Source organism: Eleutherodactylus coqui, chromosome 1, assembly GCF_035609145.1.
Source record: "Eleutherodactylus coqui strain aEleCoq1 chromosome 1, aEleCoq1.hap1, whole genome shotgun sequence".
NCBI classification, from domain to species: domain Eukaryota; kingdom Metazoa; phylum Chordata; class Amphibia; order Anura; family Eleutherodactylidae; genus Eleutherodactylus; species Eleutherodactylus coqui.
The window spans coordinates 357,195,119-357,213,471 of NC_089837.1; the positions used below are offsets into that span (position 1 = coordinate 357,195,119).

General features: G+C 46.2%; 1 protein-coding gene across 5 annotated transcripts in view; it reads right to left on the reverse strand.

The window, feature by feature from the left end:
• The window catches only part of LIMS1 (LIM zinc finger domain containing 1), a 65,528-nt gene that overhangs the window by 17,344 nt on the left and 29,831 nt on the right, over window positions 1-18,353 (reverse strand). For 3 of the 5 annotated variants that reach the window (XM_066577488.1, XM_066577495.1, XM_066577483.1), the window contains exon 2: window positions 6,686-6,845. In XM_066577488.1, the coding sequence (XP_066433585.1) occupies window positions 6,686-6,845 (160 nt within the window). Of the gene's footprint in view, window positions 1-6,685; window positions 6,846-8,617; window positions 8,939-18,353 lie in introns of those variants that run through there. The other 2 variants (XM_066577475.1, XM_066577467.1) reach the window with 2 other exon arrangements.

An 18,353-nucleotide genomic window follows, 5' to 3' on the forward strand; every position in this document is an offset into this window, starting at 1 on the left:
GATTGTTCTGATTGGCTCAGGCGGTGCTCCTGAGCCAATCAGAGTCAGCGCTCGAACTAATCCCAGCACCGGATTTGATTGGTCGAGGAGCACCGCCTCAGCCAATCAGAGTAACCCCTTGCTGGAGGCGAGATATTCAAGCCCCGTCACCAGCAAGAGATACTCCCGTCGGCATTGAGGACTACACAGAAGCCTGCTGGAGCAACTCTTCCCTGTTGGAGGGACCCGAACTGCACCTGCTAGGTGAGTATAAGACACCCCCCGAAAAGAAGACCCTGTGCCTCTTTTGGGGCAAAAACGAATATAAGACAGGGTCTTATTTGCTTGGAAACATGATAGGTGCATTCCGTAGGTTTGACAACAATAACTGTACATGTGTGCCATCACGCCATTCATTTCAATGGGATCGTCTAGAGAGAGCCAAGTTCAAACACTTGGCAATCTCCGGTAATCCCATTCACTTTAATGGAATTGCCGGCAATTGCCAAGCACTTGAATTTGGCTAACTTCAGCGGTACAAATTGAAGTGAATGCCATGGTGGCACATGTACGCGACAATTGCTGTCAATTTTTCTGCATTGGTTGAGGTATCAGCAGTCGAAACCCCACTGTTTAGCCCTATCCTGTGGGGGATAACATGCTGAAATGTTAATACCTCTTTAATGTATAATTGTTTTTCAGAAGCTAGTTTATAAAGTCCAAGGCTCTTTTTTCCAGCACATGACCCTTAGCTTGAATGTGTGCAGGAAACATCTGTGCTAACAGTTGGCACCAAATGTCACCGCTTAGACAACTGAAAGATAATTTTTCAATGTTAGCATGGTTCTTCAAGGGAATGCGTCTGATTAAATGATTCTCGTAGATTGAGGCACAAAGATAGGCAACAATCTGCCACCTTTCTGGTCTGGGAAAAGCTGAGTAAATATAAGCAGATGCCAAGCAGAGCTCATCAACACTGATTCAACTGCCTGTCATACCTATACCAGAGGGGCACTTTGATCCCATTTGCTCCTTTTGGGACCAGCAGGGAAGCCCTTTGTTGGAGTGGCTCCCAGGGAAATATGGCTAAAATGTTAAATTGGGTTTCCATCCAGAAGATCTTAGGATCTACTTAGCCAGCCTTCGCTGAGATCTTAAGGACGACGGTGGTGGCGAGTACCAGAAGGACATTGAAACGAAACGTGGATCTCGGCCCCCCATTTTCAGCCCCAAGAGTTGCATCTAAATGCAGGACTGTCCAACTTTCAATGTGCTCCTCACCCCAAGACTATTTTAAACTTCATAGACTGGTATTCTCTATTTTCATACTGTTCTGTACTTCTAGGCTCCTGACCATTTTACAAATATCTTTTTGTATATTTTCACCTAGGTACGGCTAACTGTTTTAGAATAAAGCTTTACATTTTAGTCAGTTGACGCTTTAAGTAATCCATAACCCCAGAGTGTGTTAATTGTGTGTTGGCTGGTGGAAACAGAGGTGGCTGACCTACATGTCAGAAACGGTCAGTGGTGGACGTAAAGTGTGTTTGGGAGTGCTATGCTGTGCAGGGTGCGATTTGGGCTCCATCTTGCATTAGTACAGGAGCTAGACATAAATCAACCCTGGGTGTCACACGTCACAGGTTGGGGATTGATGGACCCGTAAACCCCGTTACCATGCCAGTGTCATAGTAAAAGGACCTATTATCACATTTTGGCGTTGAACATATTTTTAAGAATTTGTGGTTATTTTCTTTTTAACTTTCGTTCTCGCTGGGTTTTGAGTGATAATCGTCCCATGTAAAAACATGCAGAAACTGAACGACTGAGCGAGAATTGATTTAAGCATGCTTAAAATGCTGAACAATGATTGTTCAGTACTGACTGGCTGCTGATTACAGTGAATGGAGAGGGGCGGGGAAAGAGCGAGGAGAGAGCTCTTCTACAACTGCACCACCTCCCTGCTGGCCGCGCTGTCAGTGAGCCAGCGTTACAGGAGGGAGTATACACAGGGGCGAGTGTCGGGCATCGTTTGCCCAACACTCGTTATATGTAAAAGGGGTTTTAACCCCTTCCCGCTCCATAACGTACCAGTACGTCATGGAGCAGCGGGCTATGTATGAAGAGAGGTTGCGTGGCAACCTCCCTTCATACAGTGCGGGCGTCAGCTGTTTATAACAGCTGACACCCGCGGGCAGTAGCCGCGATCGGCTATTAACTATTTAAATGCCCCGAACGATGTTCCTCGATCCCGCACGGCCACCCCGCGGTGGGATAGGGGGAGCCGTGCAGGTGTCATGGCAGCCGGGGGCCTAATGAAAACCCCAGGCTGCCTTACCAGACTGCCTATCAAGCCATCCCCGTGGGGTGGCTTGATAGAAAGCCTGTCAAAAAGCAGTATGACGTAATGCTATAAGCATTACGTCATACTGCAGGAGCGATCAAAGCATCGCATGTTAAAGTCCCCCAGGGGGACTTCAAAGTAATGTAAAAAAAAAAAAATCAAAGTTTTTTTAATTGTAAAAAAAAAAAAAAAAAGTTGTACAAGTTTAAATCACCCCCCTTTTGCCATATCGATTATTAAAAAATCTAAATCATACAATAAAAATATGTATTTGGTATCGCCACGTCCGTAAAAGTCCAAACTATCAAAGTAGCGCATTATTTTTCCCACACGGTGAACGTCGTCCGAAAAATAAAATAAAGAACACCAGAAATGCACTTTTTTAGTTACCCTGTCTCCCAGAAAAAACGCAATAAAAAGCGATCAAAAAGCTGTATGTATTCCAAATTGGTACTATCAGAAACTACAGAACATCCCGCAAAAAAATGAGCCCTTGGTCAACTACGGCGACGGAAAAATAAAAAAGTTATTGCGCGCACAAAATGACCGCAGAAAATAATTGAAAAAAATGTAATGGCTTTGAAAAAAAAAAAAAAAGGAGTTAAAAAAAAACAAAACTATACAAGTTTGGTATCGTAGTAATCGTACCGACCCATAGAATAAAGTTATCATGTCGCTTTTGTTGCCGTTTGTGCGTTGTAGAAACAAGACGCACTAAAAGATGGTGAAATGTTTGGTTTTTTTTTTCATTTTACTCCACTTAGATTTTTTAAAAAGTTTTTCAGTACATTATATCATACTTTAAATAGCACCATTGAAAAATACAACTCGTCCCGCAAAAAACAAGCCCTCATACAGCGACGTAGATGGATAAATAAAGGAGTTACGATTTTTTTGAAGGGGGGAGGAAAAAAGGAAAATGGAAAAAGAAAAAGGGGCCACGTCATTAAGGGGTTAATGTTGTTAAATGAACTTCAGGAAAGATGGTCGCCACCAAAACCTAACCCCCAGTCATGTACAGACAACAGAATAAAAAAATATATACAAAATCAGAAAAGAAAAAAAAAACACACACATTGGAAAAATTGAAAATATTTGACTATCCACTACTGCAGGCAGCGTGTTATATAGTTTTACGGGGAAAGATTCAGTATAACTTGTATTTTATTCATATAAACCTCTGTTCATTCTGAGCTGAAGAGTCCAATGGGCGGAGCTATGAGTGATTAACAGCAGTCTGTATGACTGTACATAGAGGGATGGCTGTCAATCACTGATAGGACCGCCCAGCTCAGAATGAACAGATGTTTATATGAATAAAATACAAGTTCTACTGAATCTTTTTCCATAAAACTATAAAACGATCTGCTCGCTCCTCCTTCAGTTTGGACAGTGTGTTCCAGCTGACAGACTCCCTTTATTAGGTCTCCTGCACACAGCCTGGTCGGCTCCCGCTGCGAGAATTCTCGCAGTGGGTTGCAACCTGCGCCCGGGTATTGAGCTTATACTCACCCGACCGGCGTCTCCTCTCTCTGCGCCAACTAGCGCACAGGCAAGAGCCGGCACGTCAGCGGTGACGTTTCTGCGTGGGCCTCTGAGGTTCGTATAGAAACAGGACATGCCGCAAGTTTTCAGGCGGTCAAATAGCGTTTATCTGCATAGGATTGCATTATGTAATGCAATCCTATGGCAGCGGGCACGGGCGGAAATTCTGTGGGAAATCCCGCCACGGAATTTCCACCCGTGTGCAGGAGGCCTAAGACCAGATACAGTGTGTTATACCTAGTGAAGGGCAAGTCAGAGGTTGAAAGCACAACAAGGTAGTTTTTGTTTTTTTGCTTTGAAACCTTAAATTTTATTAAATAAAGACAAGTGAGCAAATCTAGAATAAGCAGGAGTAGACGGTACAACAGTAATATGCACATAGCACAAAGGGACATGTACAGGCAATACAAACAATAGATTGTACAATAGAACTCTGCTGCAATTCGTCATGTATCTCCAATAACGCAGGAGACAAGTCTGCAGCTCGGTATGTGATGGCTGAGTCTGTAGAGCAAACACCCAACAAAATAGAAGGGAACCACCAGGGCAGACTGACCTTTATCTACCTAAAAAGGTAGAAAACATAAAACAAAAACTCTGACATGTCCTCCTGAATAATCCATATTAGATTAACCCTTTGCAATCCAATTTTGGAGTCAGAGTTTCCTAGGGGGCTCTCTCTTTCTGCCATTATACAATGGCGCCATCTGTTGGCTAGAGCCAGTACTGCAGTATGTTACATACTGGAGAGGCCCCCCCGACAACAGAGCGGCCAGTAATTTACAGTAAGAATACCCTGCCGGACGTCTACCGATGCTGGAGCAGCACAGCCTTCAATCAGAATGTCTTTAGACGTCAGACAGTGGATTGGAAAGGGTTAATAGGCCACATAGAAAACATGCAAGAGGAAATCCAGAGAAGTCTTAAATAGTGATGCCATTGTATTGGGGGCTGATCTATCTGTAACATTGTGTGTGCAGCGGATTTCCGGTCCTCAATGCTCCAACTAGAGGTACTGCAAGAAGCAGAACTAACGGTCACACGGGCACCACCCAGAATCAGCACCGTCATGTGCTCTGGAAAAGAAGCTCACTAGAGAGGATGTCAGTAGCAGAAGAGGAAGCCTCTATGATCAAACTACTCTCCAGAAACATTTTAACCCCACGCTGACCACTACAGGCGTTTCTTATTAGGACTTGTTCAAACCATCATGCACTTTTGGGAAAAGTATTCAGCTGCTATATTTTATGGACAACCCCTCTACTATGTGTGTAAAGGGCATCTGGAATTATGGGAACACAACTCAGTCTTGTTGTTGGCTCCACAGGCTTGTTTGATCGGAAAAAAAAAAGAATCAGTTCTAAATTTTAAGCAACTTAGTGAGTAAAGGGCAGCTGTTCAATATAGTCTAACCCAAACAAGCCTCCATGAGGAAGGGGGATTCAGAGGTTCTGGTTTAAAAGAGGATTTCTCATCACAGATAGGCACAGAGATTCCAGCAATCCGATAATCTGGCCAGGAAAAATTACGGATGGCTGCTAAATTACAGTCCAGTATTTACTAAAGGGAAAATGTAAATTTTATACAGCCATTCAAATGCAATCATCCTCCAGAGCAGCAATCCCTGCTATCTGTTCATAGATGGGGAAATATGGCAGTGCTTGTCCTGATAAGACAACACCTTTAACTAGTACTTGCACTTTCATTTTGAAGCGCTCCAGCCTCCACGGCCCTTTTCAGCTCCTTCCAACAGATGAAGACGGCCCCATATAGCACTATAAGGCTCATCTTCAGCTGCCAGATGGAGCCAAACAGGGCAGGTACTATTTAAAGTTAACGAGTCACTCTGTGTCTATTCTGCCAGTATCATGTATATAGAGCAGGAGGGGATGAGCAGACTGATATATAGTTTTATGGGGAAAGATTCAGTAGAACTTCTTGACTAAACTCCCATGCTCATTCTGGGCTTAGGAGGCCAGTGAGCGGAGCGACTCAGTGACACTGGACTCCTCAGCCTAAACTTAAAGGGGTGTTATGGAGACCGGGAAAATTTTTCAAAATGTCCCTAATGTTTCCACTTCGTGTCATTAATCCAAACATCCACTGCTGGTTTCCAGCCAGCTTCAGATTTCCACATTATTTAAAATGACTTCCAGGGAGCGTTAAGACTACATCTCCCACGATGCCGCATTGCCAGTTACTGACAAGTGCCCATTCACGACTCTACAAGCTATGTCATCATTACAGAATATGAAGGCACTGAGCGTGCCTGACCAGTAGAACAGAGGAGCCTACAGGACGTAACTATAGGATGCCAATGGAGAACTAAGCAGGGGAGGGATGCAGGTAAAGCAATATCTCTGCAGCGTTGTAAAACAAGCTATAACATTATATTACAAAATTATATGTTATCACCTTATGAAGCAAATAACTTGCCATGAATCACTGGAATACCCCTTTAAATAGAATTCTGTTACACAAAACTATATATGGGTCTGCTCCGCTCCTCTGGACCTATAGCATGGTGTTGGCAGACTCATGGTGAATGGTGGCCTGTCCACCATTAATCATAAGGAATGACTAGAAGTCAGTATTTAACATGCATAGGCAGGCTTACTTTACTTTTTGACACAAATTAAAGGGGTTTTCCCAGAACAAGAAGTTATCCCCCATCCACAGGACTTGCTGATCAGTGGGGTCCCCTGCCGACCCCTTAAGGCATTCATATGCCCAGTACATAACCCCATCCACCAAAACGCTGGGCTACTCTTATAGTTTAAATGACTTCATTTATCCTCTGGTATTTGGGGCCGTTACCTCATAGAAGAGCCCGTCTGGGAACTGCTGGAAGCACTGCGCACACACAAAGCACTGCTCATGGTACAGCTCTCCATTACTGTTGACGATCTTCTCCGCAGGCGCAAAGCCAGACCGGCAGCGCTCACACATCGCATTCGCCAGAGCATTCGCCATGTTGCTGTTAGGAGGGAAAGAAGGAGATATTAGTGATCCTTTGTAAGAACAACAAATCTGCTTTGTCCCCATAGATGCACATTAACCGGCCGTACACAACAGGATCGCGAGGAACAAACACGTTTCTATTGTTCACTCTAATTACTTCCCCTTTTCCAATGGAATGAACATTGAAGACCGTGGAAATTGCTGGTAAACTATTTCATCACATATCTGATACTTCCCTTGAAAACAACCATTTGTAGCATTTCAAATAGTTCATGTACGTTTTTTTTTTAAATGTTCTAGTTCTGCGGTACATGTACCCCAGGGGGTAGCCAACATGTCTTCTGCACTGTGCAACGCCATGTATGACCACAGGCTTGTGGGTACCTAGATGTAACTTATGTGATTAGGGGGCACGTGGCATAGAAGTAGTGAACAACACTGGCGAGAGCAGATATAGCTCCAGGATCTAGGGACCCCTTCACCCCGAACGACAATCTTCAGATTCGCACTGGATCCCGGGAATCTGTGTGATAATCGTTCCGTGTAAATGTCGCAAACAATAAGCCAGTACCCAAGGACAGATCACATAGACATGACCATAAAGCTGGTGCCCGGACACTTCAACAAACCTTAATTCTGGGTACCACTTTTTTCCCCAAATTCTCATCAGATGCCCCCACGGTGGACGCCTTTAAGGCACCATGACGTCACATTTCTGAAAGCTGAAGCCACCCCTGATGTTGAACATAATGAAGCATGACTACAAAACAGACGGCAAGCCAACGGTAGGTATAGGTGGTCCCATCATTGCATGCAAGATCTCTCCTAACCCTATGGTCAGCTTTATGCTCCGTTCTCTGGCGCCTATGTGTAGCTAGTGACTGATCACAGTTTTCTGGAAAGCGACTAAAACTTTGGCTGTTTTTCTGTTCCGTATTTGCGTGACTACATAAAACCAGCAAAGTACAAAAATAACAAACAAAAAGGAAGATGAGGGCAGAAGACAATGCTTATCTGCAAACCCCAGCTTGTCGGTACTGATCACAGGATGGATGAGGTTATATGTTGCCTTGTATAACTATAGATACTGCCAGTGTGTAAGACAAGTTAGTAAGAAGAAAAATCAAGATCATGTCTAGATCAACATATCTCAAGTATACCGTGCGCATTTTACACAAAGGCGTAGTCCATGTCCGAGTCTCCATGTAAGCATTTGACGTCACAGAAGAGATTAGTATCGGATATCCCACCCCCTCCACCACCACCACTCTGGTAGCTCAGTGTAGTTCGAGGGGCGCCGGCCACGTACAGATCAAGCTTCTATAGGAACAAAAAGTTATTCTTCACTGAAGTTGTGGACATTTCCATCAACAGAAGATAAACTTCAAGAAGAATCATCTTGATATATTTCAGATAGACACCGGCTTGGGGACACCCAAAAGTCTTACAAACACATGCATGCCAAGACAATTTTCCTATAATCCATCAGCAATCCTAAAATGTACATTAATAGAAGAGTTTAAAAATGCCCTGAAAATGGAATTCTTCATATCACGGATATTTGGAACTGGAGACAGATTTTGTTTTTGTAAAGCAGGTTGGAGATGAGCTGGAGCCAATGGTAGGGCCCAGTAGATGCCTTCTTAGAGGTCGGATGTGATGACTTTCTCCTGCCGCCGTGACCACCCTTTACCACACCCTTTACTCATGGGAAAACATTACACATTTGTCATATGATCTATTTCCCAATCCGGCCAATAATCCAGGTAAATGCCCAGCTCCACTTACAATCTGGCATAGAAGTCACAGATTTCTTTGTAGACTTTAACATCGCTGCGCCTCCTCTGCAGGTTTGACACCGGCTTTTCATCCTCTCCCCCACCTTCCTGCGGTACAAAGTTACCGGTGACCTCCACAGGGGGCAGCTCCCCGTTCTCAGGAATGTTGGGGTGCATCCTGGAGTGAAGGTCCATCATTTTATCTCCCGATTTTCAAGCGTCAAGAAGGTGTGAAGATCTGGGAGCCGGTGGAGGACGGCAGGAACAAGTGTTCTAGACTGTCCTCCGGCAGTGTCAGGCTGCCTCCTAGGGAGATACATTACAGCGCTGCCCACATTCCAGAACACAGATTCCAACTAAGGCAGTGGAGGAGAAGCACGTCATCGGAGAGGTGGGACCGGCCATCACAGCTGTTGATGTTCTACATTCCAGTGCCTCCAAAAGGGTGGAAGCCGGACAGAATACAAGCTCCAAGCGGTGGATGCTGCTTCTACGGAGGCTGGAGTATACAATCAGCGCACAACAGCACTGCTAAATACACAGAACCGTTCAAATGAGCGAAAGTGAATAATAAATAGTTCACTTTTCGTTCGTCGTTCATTTTACGCGGGCGTAAAGATAATTGTCGGCTCGTTCACTAATTGTTTGGTTTCGACAGCGCTCGTTTAATCCGTCTCAGTGACTTATATAGCAAATGTGAAAGACTGAAGGATTCTTGTTTGAACGAGCCAACAACGTATCTACCAGTCTAAACAGACTGTGCGAGCGAACGATGACGCCACTCACTCAAATGATAAAAACGGCTCATCTAAAAGGACTCTTAGAGAACAATAGGGATCTATTGAGTGTAATACATGATAAAATAGAACATGCTGCTTTCTTTTTTACATGCATATTATACACAATGTATAAACACTAGAAACTCAATGTATCTGAACTACCACGATGTACCACGCATAAAACACAATTCAAATACGCTCATGTATTTCAAAAATGCAAGAATCCTCCCCTTTCTCACCGTGGACACGCTAAAACCACTCACTGTTGCCCTCATCCACTCTCGGCTCAATCACTGCAACTCGCTGCTGATCGGCCTCCCCCACGCCAGACTCTCCCCCCTCCAATCCATCCTGAATGATGCAGCCAGGCTCATCTTCCTGTCCAGCCACTACTCAGTGACTGCACTAGCTGCCCGTCAAATACAGAATACAATTTAAACTCATTACCCTCATCCACAAAGCGCTCCACAGCGCAGTGCCGCCCAACATTGCCTCCCTCATCTCAATCCATCACCCAGCCCATGCCCTCCGCTCCACTAATGAAATGAGACTAAGTGCCCCTTTAACTCGAACCTCTCATTCACGCCTTCTAGACTTCTCCAGAGCAGCACTGGTCCTCTGGAACACGCTACCAAAGGCTATCCGGGTAATCACAGACTCGCAAAACTTCAGGCGTGCCCTAAAAACACATCTCTTTAGGGAGGAATTCCATATCCCCTAAACCAAACCCCTCTGTACTCTGCCTGATAACATGCTCCCTGTCCCACAGACTGCAATCCCTGCTAACCGCCATCAACTGCCCCCTGCAGTCATACTGATTCAGCCACTATTCTGCCCAATTTGACCATTGTCCATGAGTATAGCATCCCTCACTCTCCACCTCGCCATACCGTTCACATCTCCAGCCCCTTTACCTTCTGTATTACCCCATTATTTGTAGCATGTAAACTTAATCAATGGATTACTACATGTAACCGTGTTTTTTGTACCTTTGTTTTCTGTATCTGTTCTCTACCTTTTCTTAAGCACTACAGAATATGTTGGCGCTATATAAATGATTATTATTATTATTATATGCTCCTGGCCTTACTGGTGGTACTCAAATAGAAAGATTAATTTTATTGCTGCGCCTTTCACCCAGGTCGAGGAATTTAGTCCTATGATAAGTCAACATTCCTGCATTTGCTGTCCTCCTCTTATTACTAACTAGCAATCTGTTCTCTCGTCAGCTCTAATCAGCTTTATACAGGGAGATTCAAAAGTCAGGGGCACCTTGAACATCATCTTAGAAAAAAGAAATGGGTGGGGGAAAATGTTTTGGCACTATAGTGGTGCTAGTCTTCCATCTTGGATTCAGCCCAAGAAATGCCAATGAAGAGCGGGTCATGGGATACATGATTGAAGGGTAGAATTTCATCAGAAATGGATACGTGTATTTGTCAGTATCTGCACAATTTTCGAATTGGTGCAGATACTGAAAAATATATGACTGCACCTATCAATTTCTGATGATATTCTACCCTTAAATCATGCATCCCATGACCCACTTTCATTGACAATTCTTGGTCTGAATCCAAGATGGCCGACCGGCATTACCATAGTGTCAAAAAGTTTTTCCTTATTCAAATAAATATTCCATAAAGTTTCCTATTTGTACCACTTTTCATCAGAAGGTATTCTAGGTGGCCCTGATTTTTGAATCACCCTGTATATGGCCAACATATACCATAATGCCTTACAACCGAGGAAGTGACAAGCAAGGCTGGGTTGGCACCAGTGCTGTGGGGTTCCACTGTTCTACTCCATCTTAGGAGCAAAAACAGAAAAAAAACATATGTGACAGACCCGACACATGCTGGACCACAATGGTACCCGGCAGCCCCCATCCACGGTAATAGGGTCCGCCTGGCTTCCAGCATGCTCCACCTCATTTTACCCGACAAAATAGTGTAGCAAGTAGTGCTATATTGTCCAACATTTAGTGCCGAAGGAGGACTGAACGAGTCAACGATGATCTTTATGCCTTCATGAAATTGGCGAGCAAAAAGCGAGCGATTCTCATTCGGCGATGGATTACATTTAGACAGAACGTTATCTTTCACTTTCGCTCGGTTGAACAATTTTCATTAAAACAATCTGTCTAAAAGCCCCTTAAACTTTCACCTTCTGTTATGCTCCTCTGCAGTAACTAAAGCCAGGTCATGTAAGCTGCCAGGGTAACAGACACGGTCAGTAGTAACCGGGTTACTACTATGTGACATGTGGAAGGGAAACAGAAGCAGTCTAATAAAGAGACATCCTCTACTGGAAACCGTCCTGCATGCCGAGACCCTTATAGGGCTGTATTCTCTTTCCCAGCCAGACTCTCTGGCATTGGGTTGCATGGCTTATTATAGAAATGACAGCGGCGCTCCCCTCCCAGCCTGACCTCTACAGAAAATGGGGAATAGGGGGGTGGGTGGAAACCACTATTCTGAGGGGTGTACAAAGAGATCTCCCTGTTGATTAAAAATCAAAATATGCCCATGGATATAACATCCAGACAGCCAGTTGATTTCCATCCAATATACAGATTAAAAAAAAAAAAAAAAATCTTTCCCCTAGAAGTTGTTGAAATTGAATGAAAGTTTCTCTGTGTGATTATAACGCTGATATAAGTAAGTGATCCCCCTTGAAGGGAGGCTCTAGTATCCTGTTGTACTGCCTGAAGCTTTGTTACAAGATGTGATCTGGTTGGGCATGGAAGCTGTGGTACCCTATTGTACCACCTCTAGCTTGGATACAAAATGTGATACGGGCGGGCATGGAGGCTCTAGTACCCTGCTGTACCATCTCTAGCTTGGATACAAAATATGATGCGGGCGGGCATGGAGGCTCTAGTACCCTGTTGTACCATCTCTAGCTTGGATACAAGATGTGATACAGGTGGGCATGGAGGCTCTAGTACCCTGTTGTACCACCTCTAGCTTGGATACAAGATGTGATACGTGGCGCATGGAAACTCTAGTACCCCGCTGTAACGCCTGTAGCTTGGCTACAAGATGTGATACGGACGGTATGAAGGCATACAGGTTCTGTATGGTATCCTGCTGTGGATCAGTCCACATTTGCTTTAACTGAGCCTCCAGATCATGCAAACTCGTAGGCTGTTGAAGTTGACATCCCATACATGTTCTATTGGTGATAAATTTGGTGACCGGGCAGCCACAGAAGTGTGACAATGTTGTGGGGACATTCCTGTGACACTCTTGCTGTGTGCGGCCGAGCATTATCCCTGCTGGAAAATGCCTCTTGGAAGCTGCCATGAGAGGAACACATGTGGCTGCAGGATGTCCTGAACATATCGCTGAGCTGTCATTGTCCCTTGTACCACCACTAGGGGTGACGGCCAGCTGTATGACGAAATATCTTTGATGGCGTCATAGAGGCGTCTAGTGGTCTACAAGCTCTACATAAGCGGTAAAAGAGACCCACTACACACAAGCAGCCTCTGAGGGACTCTTTATAAGCCTAGGGTGGAACCACTTTATGCCTCAGATGGCAAAACTGTTCATCTAATCACACCACAACGCTAATCATTTGCAGATGTAACTGCATGCTGAGTTTTACAGGAAAACAACAACTTCTACGTGTTTTTTTTACTAAGAGCCTAAAACAATTAGTCATATACAGTAAAACTTCTCCAAAAGAGCACCTTTTGAGAAGACCACCCCTTTATCTAGACTAGTGATGGCGAACCTTTTAGAGACCGAGTGCCCAAACTACAACCTAAAACTCACTTCTTTATCGCAAAGTGCCAACATGTCAGGGGGCGGGGCTTATCATGACATGATTTTACCCCGTCGTTCTAAAAAGGACAGGGCCGCTTCAAAATAGACCGGGTGCAGACTTTGCTGCTTTTTGGATGTGGAAATACTGCAGAATGTCCTCAGCGGAAATTTCTGTGGAAAATTCTGCAGCATTTCCGCATCCAAAAAGCAGTCAAAATCTGCACGCTGTCTATTTTGAAATAGCCCTGCCCATTTCTGCCACATGTAAACATACCCCAGCGATAAGTGACCCCCCCCAGCAGCCTAAGCGATAATAGTGACCCCCACCTAGCGGTAATAGTGACCCCCACAGCGGTAATAGTGACCCCCACCCCACAGCGGCCCTAGCGGTAATAGTGACCCCCACCCCACAGCGGCCCTAGCGGTAATAGTGACCCCCACCCTACAGCGGCCCTAGCGGTAATAGTGACCCCCACCCCACAGCGGCCCTAGCGGTAATAGTGACCCCCACCCCACCCCAGCGGCCATAGCGGTAATAGTGACCCCCCCACCCCAGCGGCCCTAGCGATAATAGTGACACCCCCCCAGTATAACAGTGACACCACACAGCGGCCCCCAGTGCATTAGGGGCACCCCACAGCGGCCCCCAGTGCATTAGGGGCACCCCACAGTGCCCCTCCCGAGACCCACATACTTACCCCTTCCTCCTCCTGGAAGCTCAGCTCCTCTTCTGGTCGGCGATGGTCCCGACATGCATATTAACTTTCTTCCCCACTTCTGCCGCAATAGGTAATTCCCAGCAACCTGATTGGTTGTTTGGTAATTCAGCCAACCCAAACAACCAATTAGGTTGCTGGGAATTGCTGATTGCGTTACCGTGTTTCCCCGATAGTAAGACACCCCCGATTGTAAGACGTATCGGGGGTTTCAGGGGGGTCGGCCAATGTAAGCCGTACCCCGAAAGTAAGACATATGTCTTACTTTCGGGGAAACACGGGGGTATTGCCGCCTCCCTCTCATCTAGCTGCGCGCCGCCTCCTGCCCACGTCCGCACCGTCCCCCTCTCCATACGTCGCCGCGTCTGCCACCTCCCTCTGATCTTAATGAGCGCCGCCTCCTGCCCACTTCCGCGCCGCCCCCCCCTCCATACGTCACCGCGTCTGCCGCCTTTGGCCGCCTGCAGACGAGCGGGTCAGATCCGGCAGCGAGAATTCTCGCCGCGCGATCCGACCCGAGAGCCTGCAGAGACGAGCGTGTACTCACCCGCGCCTGGCGGCCCCGGCTCTTTCATGTGCCGGCTGCCGCGCAGCCGGCGCATGCGCAGACCGGAGCCGGCGGCCGGGTGAGTGCGTGCCCCGCAGAAAATTAGGACATGCCGCGGTTTGTTTGAGATTTCGCGCGGCCAAACCGCGGCCGTCTGCATAGGAGTGCGTATTTTAATGCACTCCTATGCAAACTTTCAGCGGCAGAAATCCCGCGGGAAATCCCGCGGCGGGATTTCCGCTCGTGTGCAGGCGGCTTAGTCTGATCCAAACGAGTGCCGCCTCCTGCCCACTTCCGCGCCGCCCCCCTCTCCATACGTCACCGCGCCGTCCCCTGCACTTGTCACTGCCGCCTCCAATATAAGACATACCCCGAAAGTAAGACATAGTGGGGCTTTTGGGGATAAAAAGAAAGTAAGACACTGTCTTACTTTCGGGGAAACACGGTAGAAGTGGGGAAGAAAAAGTTAATATGCTCCTGGCACACACTGTGACGTCAGTGTGCTGCTGGACGCCTCCTCCCCCGGATGCTATTGCGGAACCAAGTAGTAAGAGACGTTGGGGTAGGGGGGAGGAGGATCCCGGCTGCACGCTAAAGTCACAGTGTGTGCCGGGATCAGCGTGGCTAGCAGCTTTGTTTGTGAATGCCGGCAGGGGAGCCGCGGCCCCTGCTGGTACTCATAAGTGGTGAGCAGCCGATGGCGGCGCGTGCCAGTAGGGGGGGCTCTGTGTGCCACCTCTGGCACGCGTGCCATAGGTTCGCCACCACTGATCTAGACTAAACTTTCAGTTCCACAATGTTATACATACTGACCATCTTTGAGAATACCACCTAGCAGACCACCTTTCAATGCAATATGTGTTGTCGCCTCAGCAGTTTCTCTGGGTTATTAAATGAGAAGTTGGAGCAGCTTTCGAAGGTTTCTAAATTTCACAACATATAGAGAAGATCAAAAAAAAGAATTGAGACAAATACTTGTCCAAAAGCACATAATACTGAATCACGAACCATAAACAAACGTGCCAGACAAAAAAATCTCTACAATAGGAAAGTGAAAATGCATAAAGATATCTAGTAGTACAAAAACATCAAACTGAATAAAAAACCAAACACAAATGACTGGGCCACCCACACAGAGTACGGCCGAATGCCCACGGACAGATTATCGCTGCAGAATTTGCGTTCAGACACGTGCTGCGAATTCCGCAGCAATGTCCGTCCATAGACATGATGTGGTAAACGATTCTCCCCTGCCCACGAGCGGAAATCAACTGTGATTTTCAGCTCGTGGGGGAGAATCGCAGCATGTTCTACGCTGAGCAGAAAAATCGCATGGATGGCTTTCATTGCAGTCAATGGAAGGCGTCCGTCCCGGGCTACTTTCACAGTGAGAACTGCAGAAGTATCGCGGGAATACGCTTCACAGCCCAGCGCCGGCTCGTCATGCGCTGCACTGCGCAACAAAACTACAACAACAAATCCTGAGAAATATAAGGCGTCAGCCGTCATATACTGCAGACGGAGAAGGAGTGGCGATAGCAGCGAGTCAGTGGTTGTCATTCTGCCAGCTGCCATCAATAAAAGAGTGAATGAAAGCAGACGCTCGCACCGAACATCACTGCATGTCAAGAATGATTAAGCACAGAATCATGCTCACAGCCTACTCAATATCCGGTTTGCACCCACATTTACGTATTGTACGCCCAAAGGAGGAAAAAAAGGAAATCATACGCAGAGATCAACACCGCTCAAACTGTCTCAGCACAGCTCTGTTCTTACATAGAAGACCGATGGCAGGAAAGGCTGGATTGGCCCACCACCCGCCTGACTTAGAGCTCAGACACGAATCAAAGCTTCACAGTGTTTTAGAATAACATAACCACAGAGGTAACGCGCATAGCTGTCCTGGGCTAATAATGCCCATGGTTCGGGCAGCATGAACACGAGGACAAAATGCCTTTAAGTTCTCTTAAAGGGGTTGTCTCGTGAAATCAAGTGGGGTTATACACTTCTGTATGGCCATATTAATGCACTTTGTAATATACATCGTGCATTAAATATGAGCCATACAGAAGTTATTCACTTACCTGCTCCGTTGCTAGCGTCCCCGTCGCCATGGATCCGTCTAAATTCGCTGTCTTCTGGCGTTTTTAGACGCGCTTGCGCAGTCCGGTCTTCTCCCTGGTGAATGGGGCCGCTCGTGCCGGAGAGCTGGTCCTCGTAGCTCCGCCCCGTCACGTGTGCCGATTCCAGCCAATCAGGAGGCTGGAATCGGCAATGGACCGCACAGAGCCCACGGTGCACCATGGGAGAAGACCCGCGGTGCATCGTGGGTGAAGATCCCGGTGGCCATCTTGGTAAAGGAAGAAAGAAGTCACCGCAGCGCGGGGATTCGGGTAAGCAATAAACTTTTTTTTCTTTTAACCCATCCCTTGGGTTTGTCTTGCGCCGAACGGGGGGCCTATTGAATAAAAAAAAAAAACGTTTCGGCGTGAGACAACCCCTTTAAGTCTTTTCTGATAAGTTTTGTTCTTAAGACCTTCCACCATTTTTGTAGCCAGTCTTTGGACTCCTTCTTTCCATAGACTAGGCTTCCAGAACTGAACACAGTGTTGCAGGTGTGCTCTCATCAGAGCTCTATACAGCGGGATCACAATCTCCCTCTTTCTACTGGTTGTACCTCTAGCTATGCAGCCAAGCATCCTCCTTGCCTTTCCTGCTGCCTGACTGCACTGTGGACTCATTTTGAGACAGAAAATCCAAACCCCTAATTCCTTTTCAAAATCCCATTTCTGTGTCATCAGCAGACAGACCTCACCTGGTAAACCTTCTCCTATGTCATTTCACAACATATTAAAAAGAATAGGACCCAGGACAGACCCTTGTGGTCACCACTTGTAACTCCTCCCTGAATGCACTCATATCAGAATTTTTTTTTTTTTTTTATCTTTTAAGCAACTACAAATCCAGACTGTCAAAGGATTATTCGGGTTCCAACAAGTTATCCCTTAATTCATGGGATAGGGGATAACTAGAGGATCGGTGGGGTCCCCAGTTCATCCCTGAATGAAGGAAGCCCAGATTGGGCAGACGCACTGTGCTCCATTCATATCAATGACAGCGCTGAAGATACCAGAGTCAAGCACTTGGGAATCTTCAGCGCTCGTATGGAAATGAATGGAGCGCAGTGCGCCTGCCCAACCTTTGCTTCATCCCCATTAATATAGATATCACCATTAAGGTTGGTAATTCCACAGTTTCTTATAGTATACCTGAAGAGTTTTATTCTGCCTCTTTAGTGGATTTGGCCGTATCTGCCTCCTTTTGTACTGCCATCATGGATACCATTCTTACAGGATCCACGTCGGATATGACAGAACCATTTTGATCGTTAAAAAAGTTACAAAGCTGGACCTGTGAGTTCATCATGGGCAGCAAAAACACAAAAACCTCCCCACAGAACGATGAGGGCCTAAGGATGGTTTCTCATCTGTGTTGGATCCATGCAGCGTTTTTTGTTCTTTTTCTAAAATCCGGGCAGCGTAACGGAAATCAAACAGACACCATTATAGTCAATGGGGTCCGTTCCGCGATGTTCAGTTCTGTCCTGAGACGGAGCCGTTTAGCCGCGGGGATTCCCCCCCCCCTTCCTGCTCCCCAAATGAAGCAGTAAAACAGTGCAGCATGCATTTAGTGTGTACGATCCTGGGGAATCCATAAACACGGCCAGAGACTCCTGTTGACCCAATAAATATACCCTGGACTTATAACAAAGTGTTTAATAAGCAGTGTACACCATATTATAAACCCTCCACACAGTGACATTACACATGTACATTATAACAAAAGTACGGTAACGTAAAGTTGACTGATAAATATGCATCTTTGCACAGTTCCGCTTTAACTTTACCTTAAGAAGAAAAAAACAACACAT